Source organism: Diadema setosum, chromosome 1, assembly GCF_964275005.1.
Source record: "Diadema setosum chromosome 1, eeDiaSeto1, whole genome shotgun sequence".
Lineage (NCBI taxonomy): Eukaryota > Metazoa > Echinodermata > Echinoidea > Diadematoida > Diadematidae > Diadema > Diadema setosum.
This window is the reverse complement of record NC_092685.1, coordinates 32,413,440-32,431,512: the sequence shown is the minus strand read 5'-3', so window position 1 is coordinate 32,431,512 and position 18,073 is coordinate 32,413,440. Positions and strand designations below refer to the sequence as shown.

The 18,073-nt window shown below is 38.1% G+C and overlaps 1 protein-coding gene across 1 annotated transcript; it reads left to right on the top strand.

Moving 5' to 3' along the window:
• Positions 1 to 4,103: 4,103 nt before the first annotated feature.
• Positions 4,104 to 17,002, top strand: LOC140229833 (E3 ubiquitin-protein ligase synoviolin B-like). Its single transcript, XM_072310063.1, has 14 exons — positions 4,104 to 4,271; positions 4,905 to 4,997; positions 6,193 to 6,345; positions 6,925 to 6,973; positions 7,496 to 7,599; positions 8,163 to 8,289; positions 9,260 to 9,359; positions 9,859 to 9,924; positions 10,226 to 10,563; positions 11,134 to 11,289; positions 13,238 to 13,351; positions 14,311 to 14,494; positions 15,904 to 16,055; positions 16,648 to 17,002. The coding sequence occupies exons 1-14, from the start codon at positions 4,143 to 4,145 to the stop codon at positions 16,836 to 16,838; spliced, it is 1,956 nt and encodes a 651-aa protein (XP_072166164.1). The 5' UTR covers positions 4,104 to 4,142; the 3' UTR covers positions 16,839 to 17,002.
• The last annotated feature ends 1,071 nt before the right edge of the window (positions 17,003 to 18,073 follow it).

The following is an 18,073-nucleotide window of genomic DNA, read 5'->3' as shown; positions in this document are numbered from 1 at the left end:
TCATTATCATCATCATCATCATTGTCATTATTATCATTATTTAATTATTGTTTACTTGTCAGTTGAGAAGCGGATCTCAAGGGCTACCTTTAGTCCGAGAACATATTTTGAGTAAATATCCCCCTTCTTTTGCGCTCGCGCTTTTTTTTTTTTTTGTAACCAAGCGAGAGATCATTATTCTCATGAATGTTCATAATAAGGCTTATGTCAGGGCTGCAAAAGCGCCGCATCGTATTGTTCGTGTCTGTTCACACAGAGATGTTGCGTGCTGGCTGTGTGTGTGTGTGTGTGTGTGTGTGTGTGTGTGTGTGTGTGTGTGTGTGTGTGTGTGTGTGTGTGTGTGTGATAGGGCACATTCGGATTGGCTTGATTAGGCTGATCAAAATAGCTTTTACTGAGAATTATGCAGATTTTTATGTCATTTCTCTTATAAAAACAGGGTATGATTTGGTAAAAAGAATCAAATATATCGTACTGTATGTTTGAAAAATGATTTAGCAGCACAAGAAAGAAGAATACAGCTGCTTTCTTTTTTTTTTTTTTTGGCGGACGTATTGATTTTATTGTTAATATGGATTTCACATTGAATGAAACTCAAATAAAAGAATATTATAAAAAAAAGTGTGTGTGTGTGTGTGTATGTGTGTGTTTGTGTGTGTGTGTGTCTGTGTGGAGGTGTACGGGTGTACAAATCTTCTGTATACTGTACTATTTTATAGCTGTCTGCACGCGGGTGATTGCGTGCACCAACCGCGATCGGAACTTGAGGAAATATAAACAAACAAAAAGCCCTAGACATTGTTATTCACCAAATCCAGGGGGAAATGGAGATTAATACGAGTTTGGCAAAAATACTCTAAACTTCAGACTGACACCAAACGCGAAACGCGAAACGCCGAACGCCGAACGCCGAACGCCGAACGCCGAACGCCGAACGCCAAACGCCAAACGCCAAACCCCTGGCTGATCAAATGTCCCAAATGATAAATTTATTCTAAATTCATGAAATTTCTCTGTCGAGATGTTTTCATTGCAATGACAATAATATTTACGTCGATGTAGGGCGATTGCATGATAGGTTGCAATGATGAAATTAGTTCTAAAAGTTTAGCAACAGACGAATATCATGGCATCTGAAATCTAACATTGAAGGAAAGCATATTGGACTTAAAGAAAAACAATAACTGGATGGCTTTATTATGGTGATCGATATCTAATGTTATGCCCTTGTCTTGGATGAATACTTAAACTAGAACCTATTCATCACAACATGTCGATTGATCTTTGCCAAAAACATACTTATTTATGTAGGCCCATATTATTGGAATTCTTTGAATCATGATATAAAGAATGCCCCAATATTCTTTTAAGAAGAGACTGAAGTCCTTTTCATTGCAATCGTATGACTCTACAGCACTGAAATAAACATTTAACCTTCTTACTTACATACTTGCTTACTCACTTTGTCTCCTCTTCGAAGAATAATATTAATTGTATTTTTTTTATTATTTTTGTTGTCATCTATGTTATTGCCCAAAGCGTCTTCACGTGTTGTACACAGGTAATCAACTGAAATAATGTTGTAAAGGAATTATAAGGTCCTAGACTATATCTCAACTGTAGATTTAACCCGATTTCTGTCGCCTATTACACACACAACACACTTCACGGGAAATTATGTGAACATGATGGGGTGCACGTCACGAGACCGATACCCACGAGTCATACAGCCCACAAGTCATACAGCTCACAAGTCACACAGCCCACGAGTCATACAGTCCACTAGTTATACAGCCCACGAGTTCGATACTGAGTTAATAAAGCCCATGAGTTCGACATCAAGTAAAATAAACCCAGGGGTTATACAGCCCATGAGTTCGACACGATAGTTTTCATCTATTAATTCCTTTTAAAACATAACCTCTCTGGTTAAAGGCAGAACCCGAATTGCAGAATCATTTCTTTCTTGGGGTTTGTTTATTTTCGATTGGCGTCTTGCTGAACACTTCCTTATCAGTATGTATATATATATATAGCCCGACCAGACGCTGTTAATACGCTACGCGAATACAGCGTCTGACCAACGAGCGGGCACCTACAAAGTGGGGAACCACAACACAACTACAAAACTTATGAAAATTTATACGTTCTTTATAAACAATGTACACGTTACCAAACGTTACTCACCTTAAGTGCATGCTTGTATTACAGAAGGTTCGTAAGTCCATTGAGAGCCCTCGTGATAAGTCCGTGGAACCAAAAAATGATACTTTCTGGCGGATTCCCTAACACCGTCAGGGTTCATCGTTGCAGAATTCAAAATGGCGCCTTGATCTCTGCGGAAATCTTTTGCGTGCGTGCGATGCGCTGCTTGAGTGTTGGTGTAGCAGCACGGTCACAGCGCGACCTTTTGAAAGGGCATTCAGATCATGTGACCTCCCGGATATTGGAAATGGCCTGGCGTGAAAGACGATGTACCGTTCGTGAACCGTTCACACATGCTGCATATAACCATCATTTTAGGTAAGTTATCAAATCTAAATTTCAATATTCATAGCATAGATATGAAGTCTCATTATCATTTTGTTCGTCAGATGAGTTTGAAGTGACAAAAAAATGATCTAAAGTATCAAAATTCAATCCGATCGCATGCTATCGTTGGACCCTCTTCGTGTTTGGAGCTTCGTTGGTACAGCCCTGTCGCGCTACGTATGTACAGCGGCGACTGGGCTGTGTATAGTTAATATATATATAATATATAGTGCTGACCTTCATAATAGATAAGAAAACCTTAGTGCCTACGTTATTTTACGTGGAATTTATTTGGTAGGCCTACACTATTCTTCTTCGTCAAGTATAGAATGGTTTGGAAATGAAATGATAATGAATTCACTTAATGTAAAACAATGAAAAGTTATGTTGAATATTAAAGTTTCGGTGATATTTGTGGAAACACGCGTAAAATTTGAATTAGGGTCGAGGTGATGTCACCAGCTGCAATTACAAGTCTCTCCATGATAGCTGTAAAAATCATCACCTTTCTAAAGCTCTCTTGTGTGTGTGTGTGTGTGTGTGTGTGTGTGTGTGTGTGTGTGTGTGTGTGTGTGTTCTTCTCAGCAAATTATTATATGATCCACCATATTCAAGGGATATTGGCTTTATTTTCTCATGAAGAATTTACCCGGAGTGGAATTGTTTATAACTGAGATATTATCCATGTTGAAGAGAGAGATTATTTGGAATATTTATTCAAAATTGATTTGTTTATGCTTTTAAATTGTATTTGTGTTGTTTTTTGTTTCATGTTTATGTCCAGAATGGATTGATTCATGAATGATTCGAACGAAATCAGTAAACATTAAGAAAAAAATAATCATATATTCTGATCATAAGCTAGATGGCACTGGTGGCTTTTTTTATGGCAAAGATATTACAGGTATCCTGCTATGGACAAAAACACATCAAATCCAATAGGTTTGAAAATTTTATGCATCATGCTGGGGAAAATTCAATTTGTAATTGTGTGTATGTATTATAGGGTATCCTATAGAATTTTCAAAGCTATAATTTCATGTAATTATGCTTGTATGTATTTGATTATTGTTCGCATTCAACACAGTTTTTAAATGATCCTTTCAGTTCTGTAGGCCTACTGCTGATCAGCCTTTTACCAATAAATAAAAAATGAGATAAACATCTTTACTCTATATTCTATAACAATTATTTGGTATCAAAACCAGTCAGAGTGTTACAATGAGATGGCCTACATTGTATGACCTTTTCGCGAAAGCAAACTGCAAATTTCTGATTTTGAGTCCAAATTGTGTAGTTCTCTTTATTGGCTTAAATATTCTAAAGAGAACGGGAAACGCCACTAAACACAAAACAACAACAATTTATTGTTGTTAATCATCATCACGGCGTCTTCCATGCCATGGTGGCACTTCCGATCGGAATGATCACCGCCATCGTCACCAGAGAACACGGTGAGAACACGTCCACCAGTAGGACATTTTGGGCGTTTGTCGTAGATGGCGTAATTTAACTAAAAACATTGGAAAGCTACGTGTTATTCAAGTTGTACACGTATTATTCGGGTGGATTTATATTTTCCCCATGGTGAATTTTACATTTATTTCAAGATGAAGGGATTCATTCTGACTGCAACCAGTTTTGCATTAACTGCAACTGTTCTAGGCCATGCCTATGTTCAGAAAAAGCAGTTTTACCCGTCTGTTGTGTATATTACAAAGTCAAACCCAAGCTTGGCAGTAAGTAACCCTCTTCACCTTGATGTGTATTTTATGTGTAGAGTCCTATACCAGCCGCGAGAGAACGGTCCCAAACGCAGTAATCAGTGTTGTTCATTAATGAGTAAATTTTAGTGGTGTCCAGGGTAAATGTGGGTGTGCGATGTGATTGGGCTGGACTTGTTAAGTTGGTCGTGGTTGAAAGGTGTAAAGTTACTAACAATTTGCTATCTAAGTTAACTGTATGCTTTTTTTTTTTAAAAGACACCATGCATCAATGCAAATTCTATCCAACAAACCTTTTCACTCATGCTCGTTGATACATCATCAGGCATTCAGGCAATTGTACTTACATGAACAAGTTTGTTGTAAAGGAAACTAGCCCCCCCCCCCCTTTTTTTTTTCTTGGGGGGGGGGGGGGGGGGGTTCATATTCTACTCAATTTTCTATAGCTAGACATGGAACTGTAGAGAACTGTACCTACCAAAATTTTTAGATATAGATATTTAGATCTACGTGCTGTATTTAATCTATTTATCAATGATCTACCGTAGTTTACAAGTAGAGTCTAGTCAAACTATCAAATCTAAAACTGATAAGAGGTAAATACACATGATGGAGAGTGTCATGCCTTTTTTTTATCATTTTAAACAGGTATTGTATCTTCAGGCATTTGTAGTTGTCATCCTCATGGGCAAGTTATTCAAGAAGGTTTTCTTCGGCCAGCTTCGAGCTGCTGAAATGGAGGTTTGTATATATTTTAACATTTTAATGTGACTCCTAGAGTCCTACCATGGTACACCTGTAGTATTTTTTTTTAACTATGTGTGTGTCTCTGTAGATTATTTGTATGGTTTGTAAATAAACTTCCAATGTGATCACATACCAGTATTATGAAAACAAATATTTCATGATGCATTTTAATATTAAATGTCACATATCTTGTCTCTATTTCAACATTTATTGCAGCTGGATAGGGTGATATGTTTTACTTCAACTGGAAAGAATACAGATATGAAAAAGGACATTTTACAGAATATAGCATTCTCCTGTTTTGGAGGTGTGATATATCTCGTGCACGACTTATATTGTACTTTGGTGATTAGAAGTCTGTACAAGCATTCAGAAAAAAAAAAAAAAAACACAACAAAACATCTAAAGCCCAATAAAGATTTTACTAACTGCATACCGCAACAAAATCGAACAATATTTGTGTGATAGCATTTTTAACCAAACAGGAAAATTATGATCATTGATCACTGAATGAGAATTTCTGTCTTTGCCAGAGAAGTGAGTCCCCTATTAAATGATATTCTAAACTGTATTTTCTTGTCAACATTCAGTAGATACATGAGAAAAGACAAAGAGAAGTGCTTCGTGAGTATAAGCCAGTTCACAGTTAGCTCATGGGCACATTGGTACAAATGACCTTTCGTTTTTCTCAATTTGTTAGGCACTTCAATCGTTTTCAAAGCAGCATGATGCACAAACATACCCACAACTTATGGAATTCACGTTCAAACAAAGAATGAACTTGTGCAGAGCAAGTGACAAGAATGGTCTGTCATTTGACACTTCAGCAGGCATTCATTTCATTGTTTTGTGTTGAATGCATAAACAAAGTCTTTCTACCAACACTGGTAAATACCAGGCTTCCAGTCAGGTGGATGTGCTAGTAAGCACCATTTACAAGGGTTACATGAATAGTCATTAAATCAAGGATGCTTATCTCAGTGAATTAAAAAACAATCGTGCCTGATTGTACAATGACCTTTTTCTGCTCATGCGCAAAGTGGAACTGTAAACTGGCTTATTGTCAGATGACATATTGAATAGGTTGCATGGTATGAGACCCAAGAAAATATGCCAAAGGAAAATGGAGTCAAAAAGCTTCTTTTAAAACCATATAAAGATAATGTTAACCATATCGGATGTTTAACAGCACCTGATTGAGAGATCATGGTACGCAGTGACAGAGACTTGCCTGGCCTTTACAGTCTTCAGAGATGACTTCAGTCCCAGATTCGTGGCCATGTTTACACTGCTCCTCTTCCTCAAATGCTTTCACTGGTTGGCAGAAGACCGTGTCGATTATGTGAGTGACTTTCAAATATGCATCATCATGGTAGTTGCAAATTGGGAAATTTATATTGTGTGTGTGTGCGTGTGTGTTTGTGTTTGTGTGCATGCCTATGTTTGTGTGTGTATGCAATTTAAATGTCCATGGGTTTGTATGCACATTAATTTGCACCCGTAAGTCGAGTAGCGTATACAGTTTTAGTATGATTGTGTGTAACTCCCTAATAGGAAAGACAACACAACACATAATTGTCACCTAGTCAGTATAACAGAAAAAAACAACAACTGTAATTGCAGTTCTTTTTTGTCAACAATGTTCATGAAGAGAGAGAGAAAAAAGTTTTGAGATGTTATACTCTACAAATCAAATTGTAGTGGATGTTCTTTATTTACAAAGAAATGTTAAAGGAGTATACTATTATTATGCTATTACAGAAGAGTTACATGCTACAGCTTTAAGCTGACTGAGTGTTCAAATATCGGGGATAATTCATCTCTTCAACCAAATTTCATGACAGGTCATATCAGGGTCAGCCCTGAATGTCATTGGGAGTGGAATTCTTTTTAAGATTTGCTTTCCTTTCTTTTCTTGCAGATGGAGAGAAGTCCTGTTATATCATGGCTCTTCCATCTCAGAGTCATTAGTAAGTTCTGTGTATCTCTTGCCAAGTTTTTAAGCAACTTTAAAGACTCCATGAAGGGAATGTAATTTTCTTTTGCCTGATATTAAGACTTTGCCAGTATTCATGGTTCATTATGTGCTTTGTATGGGTTGTTTTTAGTCTTTGCTGTTAAGCTTCAATTTGGTTTCAAGTGCAATTACGGGTTTATTCAGAGTTTCCAGTATTATATGGTTCATTATTAGTTTGTTTGGAATTTCTTGATTTTTCTGTTTGAGTAGCCTGTATTGGGCTTCGATCGCTACTGAATTTTTATACCACATGTTCTATTTGTATCCTGCATCAATCGTATGTATGAAGAGAATGTTTAAATACAGTCGTATGTGCAATGTTATATGAAACAGGTCCAACTTTTTTCTCTTTTGTTGTTGATATGAAACATATACAGTTGTAAATATATTGCATACTTACTCTTCATGATTTCTAAATAATCTTTGTTTTCTTCGATCTTTCTGCTCTGTTTCTTTTGATTGATTTCCCCTGCAGTGCTTCTTGCAGTTCTGGGCTTCCTTGATTTTGTGTTCATCAATTATGCCTACCACAGCACACTCACAAAAGGAGCCTCAGTGCAACTTGTCTTCGGATTTGAGGTAAAAAATGGTCTCTTGAAAGTCTCTTCCCTTACCCCCTCCCCCTTCATTATTTTCCATCCTTGCTCCGTACATGAGAATGTGTAAAAAGCTGTGCAGTTGAATGTTAGCAAGAAAACCTAATGCTCTTGTTGTAAGTAGTAGTGAAGAGTATTGGGATATCTGTAGAGCTATTGATTTTGGGAGATATGTGGTAGAAATACACTTTCGTTAGCAGTAGTACTTTAAAGCAAGATATTTTCGCGAATTGCCACTTTCTTTCAATATATATATTAAAGACAACTTTCATATGCATTTTAATTCCGTGAATCTTGGCTCTCGCTAAATTAGAATGCACAAGAACATTTCTGGTTTAATATTATGCCAATTCAGTGTTAACATGCAAATGCCACTCTTTATGTTGGCATGAATTTTCCCTTTGCAGAGACAAAACTACTGTGACCAAAATAAAAATTCTTGTCCCATGCAGTGAAGGTTGTGTGATGAGATAACTGTATCTGAATTATTGCAGACTGATGTGGAGGGTATGCCCATCATAAAAGGTACATTTGTTTTCCTTGCAGTATGCCATCTTGCTGACAGTGATAGTCAATGTGTTCTTCAAGTACATCCTTCACACCATCGATCTACAGAGCGAGAACCCATGGGAGAGCAAGGCTGTGTATATGCTTTACACAGACCTCATTTTGGGTGAGAAATGGCTGATTCTTTGCCTGAACTGTATATTTATTTGTGTATGTGTGTCTTTGTATCCACTATGATATCTGTCTGTATTGTTTTGGTTACATGTGTGGGCTTCATATTTTGCAGTACATAACTTAAAGTCATGTTCTTATATGTGTGCCCAGCTGTCTGTATCAATATCAAATCTGGTGATTCAGGTGCATTATTTCTTGTTTGCTACGATGGTTATACAATGATTTCAGGTCTAAGTAGTAGGTAATAGATAATCATCATAAAAATGGCAATAGTGTGTTTCTCTTAAAATTGCCAAAATTGTAATCCAGATTTGTGATAATAATATCAAAGGTCCCAATGTCACATTTCAAGAATCAATCAGTAAAGCAAAATCAAATGATGAGTCATAAGCAGGCAAATCATATTTTTATTATGTGAGATGTGTCTGACTCTGTTGAAAGTCAAAGGTAAGTTCAAATGATAGAATATAGCATTTTTGTTGTTACTCAACATTACAAATTTCTGCACAAAATTCAGTTGACTGTGTAGAACAATGCTCTTTGACAGGTTATTTTGCATTTATGATCATTCAGTAGATTTTGTGAGAGTTAAGGGGTGAAAAGTGTAGAACAATTCCAAAATACCATCGTTTTTGCAAAATCTCAATCAAGAAAAACATTGAGCTTTACATCATCAAGTGTTGTGTACAATATTTGTATGTATGAGGTAGTACTGTGCAACTGCCCCACCAATATTATATGTAGCAAATAGTTACTGTGATGATTACTGTTGCAAATATATGTATGGAATGATGTGCAGCATTTCAGGTAAATCTTCAAACAATATATGTAATATATATAATATATATAAATATATAATATATACAATATATATATATATATATATATATATTTATAATATCTTGTATCGAGTGAAAAGACCACAAATTTGGCATAACTTATTTGTCTGGCTTTACATGCAGGCTTCATCAAGGTGTTCCTGTATACAGCATTTGTGGCCATCATGATTAAGATCCACACCTTCCCACTCTTTGCCATCAGACCCATGTACCTTGCCATGAGGTGAGTTGAAGATCCATATCACTATTGCACAACTATCACTTTCCAGTGTGGTCAGAAACTTTGTTGATAGCCAATAAGATGTTCTGAAATATCAGAAGTTTGCTACCACAGCAACACTTAGACAATGAAAATGATGGGATTTGAATAACATGGTTTGTTCGCTGGTCATATCTGAAAGAGGTATGTCTAACAATTCATTTATACAGTTCAATAAATGAAATTGTTTATTTTGCCACCATTTTTCCTCTGTTTCTCTGATGACTGCCATGTATTTTATTTCTTTCTTTTTTGCTGTAAAATTCTTTTCAGCACTTTGAAAAGCAGATGATCAAATTCTCTCTGATTGTTGCATGGACATTGTGTAAATCATTTTTCTGACAAATTTTTAGCAATATAATTTATCAAGTGTATACTTTTGTTTGTATTACCTCTTGCTGAATGGAGTTATAACCAATTAGACTGAATTGAATGATTATTTCACTTGTTATCCTTCCTGCAGATCTTTCAAGAAGGCCGTCCATGACGTTATCATGTCCAGGAGAGCAATCAGAAACATGAACACACTGTAAGTAGAAACATGTGTTGTGTATTTTATTTCGATATACATGCTTTTACCTTTGAAAGCCTCTAATGTGGATCAATTGGTCAGCTGAGATCTTCTTTCGATTGCCATTGTTGTTAAGTTATCTTGATTGCTATTGCTGGTGGCAAAATGTGTTTGTAGTTATCTGTGTGGAGGAAGATTAGTCAGGGACCTGTCCCAAACAACTATTTTGTCATGGTATCTCTTGGTATATATTTCTCTGATGAGAAGCAAACCAAACTATTTTTCATACTGTTCGTTTCTAATCTCCTGCTTTCTGCAGCTACCCTGATGCCACGGCAGAAGACCTGGCAAGCACCGACAACATCTGCATCATCTGCCGGGAGGAGATGGTAGTTGCCGAGGCAGGGGCCGCCGGAGGGGGTGCCTGTAAGAAGCTCCCCTGTGGTCACATCTTCCATAGCAGCTGTCTCCGCTCCTGGTTCCAGCGCCAGCAGACTTGCCCAACCTGCCGCATGGATGTGCTGCGGCTGTCCGTGGCTGCGGCCAGTCAGCGGCTAAGGCAGCAGCAGGGTCAGGGGCAGGCAGGCCAAGCAGCCCCCGGTGGGCTTCAACAGGGACAGCAGGGTTTGGCCCCAGGCCAGCAAATGCAGGGACAAGGTAAGGCAATGTGTCCTGAAATTGAAGCCATTTCTACATAGTGAGAAACAATTTTCCTTATTCTCATGTTTCTGTTCATTTAGTTGTAAAAGGATCATTTGCAAACCAAGAAACCACTGGTGTGTATGTGTTCCCTTTGTCTTTGTTCTTGATGTTCACTGAATTACGTGGTGAAATAGATTGTGTAGAATAGCAATAAATTCCAAAGGAACCTGAATAAGGAGCTAAATGAGGAAAAAATTTGATATGGCATTTGACGTGCATCGGCCTGATGTTATATGGTGTGGACCATTCACAGTAACTGGAAGTTGGGCAAGCCCCTACAATATTGATAGCTCTTAAAAATGATTGATTGTTGTATCAAGCTCAGACTTAAACTAATACTTCCCCTGTGCTTTGCAAACTCCGCATATCAACCCAAAATTTATTGCAAGTGTGAAGACTGCTGGGTGTATGGCATTGAGGAAAATAATAGAAAAGCATGCTTCCTGAAAGCATTATCATGAGCTTATAATTCACCCAGTATACCATGCTGACATTTCAGCCTTTATTACCTACTCCTCCATTCAGGAATGCCCCCCTTTCCTCCGGGTTTCCCATTCTGGATGCCTCCGTTCCAGGCCGGGGCACCCTTCCCTCAACCACCCGTGCCTCCCACACCCTCTGCTACTCAGGAGGGATCAGCTGCTCCCTCCTCTACGACAGATGGAGCTGGAACAAGTGCAGGTGGGCAGTTAGTCTCAAAGATATAACCAAGCCAGGTCATTGAAGGGGAATTTGCCCCTAATATTAATTATGTGGGTGCAGTAAATGCAGAAATATCAGTAGATCACCATCTGTTAACCCTAACTAGGCCGGGGGGGGGGGCCTCCGAGGGCCCCCCCCCCCTCGATGTTTCGCGCGATGTATCGCCAACGCGAAAAGCTATCGCCGCGATGTTTCATGACTTTTTTCTTTCGAGTCTCCCGCATCTTTTGACTTCAAATTTGCGATGCCCGGGCGCGCGGTTCCGAAGTTGCGCATAAATATGTACATGCATGTCAGACCAAAAATTGCTCAAAAACGTGAATTCGTGTACAATTTCAATGCAAACTGTGTTTTCAGGCACATTTCATAAAAGCATGATTATCTGGGGGTTTTATTGATTAAAATTAATTAATAACATATTTTCTTGTTCGGAACAATGTCGCAGACAAATTTCATCGAAAAAACAATGAAAAACATAAAGTCGAAAAAACAAAGAAATACATAAGAAATAGAAAAAAAACAATAAAATACTTAAGAAATTTTTTTCTGATTGCACAATTATTTTCTCTTACATTTGCTAAGGACACTAAAAAGAATATTTACACAAAAAATGTGCCTGTTTTGAGCTTTAGTGATTTATACCAAATTGTCCGATTTCATGCATCATTATGCATAAATTAGCATAATTTAGCATAAATGATAATTTTTAAAAAAAATTAACTTCATGGTACTTAAGATTACATCATAGGCAATGTGTGTGCCAATTTTCGTCGCGATTGCGCGGTCGACGGCCGAGATCTGGGGGGGGGGGGGCCTGGGAGGCCAAATCAGGTGATCTGTTCAGATGTACTGACGTCTTAAAAGTTTCGGTTAAAACCATGTACTGTCATTGCTGAAAAAAAAGGTGAAAAAATAATGTGATGTCATAGTGTGGGAACGATATTAGGAAAATATTAAAAGAATTCCATATATTTTCAATTTTCTAGCTTAATGATAGAGCTCATCTCATGACTTAACTCCATCAGAAGGCAGAGGGAATGATCTTGCTTTTAACATATGTATGTAAGAAATCAAGGGTATTGGTACTTTCCTATAAAAGTAAACATTCTCTCGGTATATTCTATTTTTATCAATCCTGTACTGTAACATCACAGACTGTTGTAGCTTTCTTATCCAGCAGTGACGGCACATGGATTTAACGAAATAATTTTTGAAAACTTTTTTTTTAACTTTCCTCAAACTTCACAGATGTGTTTTTTCTAATATTTGTGTATTCACTGAATCCACTTATATGTTTTGGGTAAGGTTCCCCATTAATGAGGAATATTTACTTGGGTGTCAAATTGTTTTAGAAGGAAAGATAAAAATGACTTGAGATTTGAAGTTCATGAGTATGAAATGAAGCACATGTATGGAGACACTGCAAGCGTTTGAAGAAAAGCATATGTCATGGAAAAGTGAAAGCATACTTATAAACATGGATTGCATTTTGTTTTTCCTTATGTATGATTTTTATCCTCCTTTTGGGTGATGTATGTTGCTGTATATAGAGAAGATGTCAAATGATCTAATGAATGTAAAACAAGAAATGCAGTTTTGAACACTGATTTATATGTTGGTGTGGTTGCACTGAAAAAGGAATAGTTTAGTGATAGATTGTCAGAATGAATGGAGTGGGTATGTCCTTAGTAAAACACACACACACACACACACACACATTTTCTTGTTCATGTTCTAGCATAGGCCTCACGTTATATGCAGGAGAAATTTGATTTATTAATTGTCAAAATTCATGCATTGACTTTGACATGGATTAAAATGTACTAAAGATTTGATGCATTCAGATTCAGATTTTGTCCATCTTGGTTGTGCTAAGTTTACCAACCATCTTGTAAAGTAGTTTCTCCTCTCTGTGTGCATTGTACAGCAGGTAGCACGACGGCCACACCCACAACTCCAGGAACCTCCCTTCCAAACTTTCCCCCACCTCCTGTCTCCAGCGCATTCCCCTTTTTGGGCTTCCCCCCTATGCTGCCATTTGGTGAGTGAACTCTGCGAAGAGGTTTGCTGTAATTATTTGGTATCATCCATATATTTGCTGATTTTTTTTTTTTTTTTTGCATGAGCAATTTTTTTTTGTGGATAAAAGGCAGCAGCAAACTTTTTGCAAGGAATCTGGAGGCGGTGAAAAGGTAAAATCTATGTTCTGTAGAATCCGGTACACTATGATTACCATTTGAAAGTACAAAACAGCAAAGAAACGCAGAACAGCAATAAGTAATCTAGCATTATGATTGTGAGCATGATATTTGTAGAACGTTTAACATTTTATGCTTCTTGGTGGTTGTGGTTGTAGTTAGGTGTCAGGTGATAACAACATTGTTATCACCTTTCATGAATTTGAACATTGTTACTATTTGAAAAAAAAAATGTTTAACTAATCAATAGCATGAAACTTGCACCACTGAGAATGATATTGTCTTCCATTGTAGCTTTTGTTTAACCAAGTTCATGAAATGTGAAAGTGTTGAAAAATGAATTTTAAAACAGGAACCTTTTTGATGTTACAGTTGGTAAAACAGCAGGCTATTTAATTGTAATACATGCAGTTTATCTAAAGAATATGTAGGACATGATGTGAAGATTGGAAGTAATTCCATGAAAAGAACAAGTTGCCTGCATTAGATATGCCTTGGAATATGCGTTGAAAAGTCAGAGAGCGCAAATTTTTATCATATGATTAAATTTGATAGGAGCATTAATCATTGATTAAGAGCACATTGATTGATTGGCAGAAAAGTCTGTTCTTTCCTTTTCTTTTCTATTTTAATTGGGTAATCAATGTGAACAGGAAAACATTTCTGGTCAAAATGAGTAAACAAAAAGTTTGATAATCAGTCTTTTCGTCAAGTGTGGATAATTGAATCATTTACAACGATTTGAGATGTGTTACAACCCAGTATAGTCCCATATGCTGTTTTTGGTGTACCTCCTGTACAGGCATGCCACCTCCAATGCCCCCTCCCAACCTTAGCGGCTTGTCGGACATTGAGCTGCAGGCCATGGAAGGTATGGAGCGACAACATGTCCAGGCTAGAGTGGAGTGTCTCCAGAACATCCAGACGCTACTCGACGCTGCCGTTATCCAAATGCAACAATACACTGCCCTCATCAATCGCATGGGGTCAGTCAATCACTTCCACAGAAATATTGTTGCCTCTTGTGTACCCTTAGAACTGGAGAAACCATTTTAACCCATTAAGGACGAGCTGACTTTGCTTTAACACGCATTTCCCATAGACAACTGCCTGAGTATGCTCGGGATTAGTCTTCAACGGGTTAAAGGAATAAAAGTTCATGAGATATAAGGTCTAAAGACCACAGGTTTCATAGAGATTGTGACAAATTTTGAATCATTGCAGTTTGGCTCAGTGCAAATGAATGAATGCAGTTTGAGCTGAGATGGAGTACACACATCAAAAGAAGATAGGCTGAGTGAACATTGACAGCTGAGGGCTTTAGTAGCCATGGATTTGGGAAGTTGTGTAGTTTTCTAGTCTTATCACTACAAATAGGAGCTTTGACAGCAGAACCTGTATAAATCATCATATATAGGGTATTGCCCAGTCTAGAAAAAGTGCATTGCATTCTTATTGCAATACTATTGCAATACTGTACTCTCCGCGTAATCAGGTATCACTTAAACGGGTACTCCGTTTAATTGGGTAGTAATGTCAGAGTCAGTTCCAATGCACACTAAAATTACCTGATAATCGGGTTGCCTCTCTGCGTAAATGGGTAAATAATTTTCTTCTAATCTAATTTCTACCCACATTTTATCGCAGTTATAACACTTTAAGAAATCATGCATGTCAAATTTTCCACGGCTAATAGCATTCTCTGCTTAATTTGCAAAGAAGACCGATCATTTGGGGAGTGATTAAACATGAAAACACATGTACATGTACCGACTTGCCACACGAAAATGAACATTACACGTGTAACTGGCACTCACAATTGCATAGACAGACAGGAGTTGAACACACTTGCGCTCCTCCCTTGTTCCGCAACAGCATTCACAATACAAGAAAATTGCAACAAAAATCAGGCCATGCACCAGCTCCTTAATTTTGCTTTCCCCCAGTTACTTCTCGAAAAGTAACCCTATGTTCTACGTGACTAGTGCACGCAAAGAGACATGTTCATTTTTGAAAACGCCTGTGTGTTAGTGAGGAGTCTATAATCAAACGACAAAGTTTTCTGAAGACATATTTGTCCATAAAAAGGGTGTACTGAGCAAGTGTAAGGTATGTATAATGTGCCCTGTAAGCACGCGTGTTAAGCATACAGTGTAGGTGTTTGGTGCAGTGTACAATGCATGTAAATATACATTGTGTGTGTGTCAATTGTGAATGAGACGTGTTCTTCTGTTAATCGGGTATTCTTCTTCATCTGGTAAGAAAAAAAGCTCTGTCTGAGCCTAGCCGATTATGCGGAGAGTACTGTAATATTAGTCATCAAATGATTTCTGCTGGTGATATTGTTTAGGGTTATTATTCCTAAGGGTCTTGTTGTGTTGTTATCTCTCCACAGGATTCCAATGACCCCAGGGTCAACAGCTGCAACGAACACAACGTCTGCAACAACAACTGTCCCCACCCCAACTGTACAGACAAGGGAGTCATCCTCCACTGCACCAGAGACGCTGTTATCAACTACAGCCAGAACTGATGGGGCAGGTAATGGTAAGTACTGATATCTGTAGGAAGGGGAAACCAGACTCAGTCTCTATATGCCCCCCCCCCCCAACACACATTGATTTTCCTGTGGCCACTATGCCTAAAGATATATGATGGGGCTTGTGTTTTGTGAAATGTTGGTCTCAACTGGTTATGTAACAGTGTTTGTTTGTTTGTTTTTTTGAATGTGTGACAGGCTCTGAATTATGTTACATATTTCATCAACTAATCCTTTAGAAATTAGGGTAGAAGGTATTTAAGAAGTCACTTTGTTGAGGAAGTGTCACTTTTTTTTATTTTCCAATCAAGTCCACTTGTTTTGTGACTTTATCAGTCTAAAATGGTGACAAGTTGCAAACATGAGTGACCAAACCAATTGATCACCATCAGGGGAGACAATAGCAAACTGTCACAGATATCCTTTAAAACAGGGTCATGTACTGAGCACACACATGTATGAATGTGACCTTTGACACGGGAACATTAGCAACATGATTCCACCGCTCATGTCGGTAATTGTGTATATGAGATGACAGATAGATTTACATCAGCGCAGATGACATCTCAGGGAGGAAACTCATATTCCCTTCTCACACAGAATTATCTGACCTGCAAGGAGCTGTTGGGTTCACTCCACCGGCCAAGGACTCAGAAAGTCTCCTGGCCTCAGCTGTTGCTGCTGCTGCTGCTGCCGTGGAGGAGGAACTTGTCCCAGATGAGGCCGACCAGAACGAGATTCGCAGGAGGCGGTTACGGAAGCTCAGTGAAACCCCGGTCTCCTCCTCCTGATAGTCCCCCAGCCCTCCTCTCAGAATTCTTAAAAGGAGGCAATTCAACATCTCTGATTGTGGCCACACCCATCCCAACAAAAGATTGCGATGCCTCAAAGTCTCTGAGGACTTGCCACTTTCGTTTGTCTCAACATAGAAACAAAGATATTCTAATTGTCACTGTTGGAGGTCTAATTGAATCACAGAGAATTTGATTAGAAGGTACAAATATAATCATTTATTCTTCTCCATAAATTATTCTTTTTGTAAGAGAATGATAAAGAGAGAGTATATGTGTATGGTATAACCTAGGCATTTGTAAGGGTAGCAGTTTCGAGGAACTTGTCTTTCTTTTATTGCTGATTGATAATAGCAATGTAAGATGGAATCAGGAATGCCTACCATGTGTTGATGTAATACAATGATAGTCTTCAGAAGACTTGCCGTGATGATGCATGCCAGTGTGCATGATTGTAAATGTCTTTGTGAGCTGAGGAAGACAAGTCTCCATCTGCCGCTGCTGTTGACTCCAGGTGTCCAACTCATTTTCTGAGATGTCATAATTATGAACTTGGTATGTGACCGTACCATTATGGTCAGCATATCATTCCAATAATAATGAGAGTACTGTAGGAGACAGGGGGAGGTTAAGGATAAATATCATTGCAAACATGTTCTCTTGTTAAGTTGCAAATTGTTCTTAACCCATTGCCTTTAGAAACCTGTTTGTTCCTGTGCAAGATCTATTAAGATTTCAGAATCTGGCAGGGAAGGGATTTCCTTGTACTCTCAGTATTTTGTGCTAAATTCATTCCCCAGCAGATATGAGCAATGCTACACAAAACTTTTTGACAGTGCATGCTTTTACACTTACAAGCTATTAAAAGCTGGCCAAGCTCTCCCATACTCTGGTATTGTTTTACAAGCCTTGTGTCATGGGTTGTGCACCCCCATCATCACTGGACAAACATCATCTCTAAGTTGCTCTGAATTGTCTGGCACTGGATGTGAACTGACTCACATCAGCAGAAGCGATCTTGTCAAGCCCATTTTTTTTACACACCTATCAGAGATGGTTTCAGATGTGGTTCAAACTGCTTTGGGCTCAGCGTAAGCACAAAGAATGTTGAGAAAGAGGGTTTGTTTCTTATAATCGAGCTTTATGACACAGTACTGATGCTCCTCCTGTATATCATGCTAATTTACAGTGCACTCTAACATTTTATGTGTAATGGCATTTATTGGTGCTTGCCA

Coding starts and splice junctions, on each gene's coding strand:
- LOC140229833 (XM_072310063.1), top strand. CDS start 4,143: ATGAAGGGATTCATTCTGACTGCAACCAGTTTTGCATTAACTGCAACT. Junction 10,564..11,133: donor CCAGCAAATGCAGGGACAAG/GTAAGGCAATGT, acceptor TCCTCCATTCAG/GAATGCCCCCCTTTCCTCCG. Junction 11,290..13,237: donor TGGAGCTGGAACAAGTGCAG/GTGGGCAGTTAG, acceptor TGCATTGTACAG/CAGGTAGCACGACGGCCACA.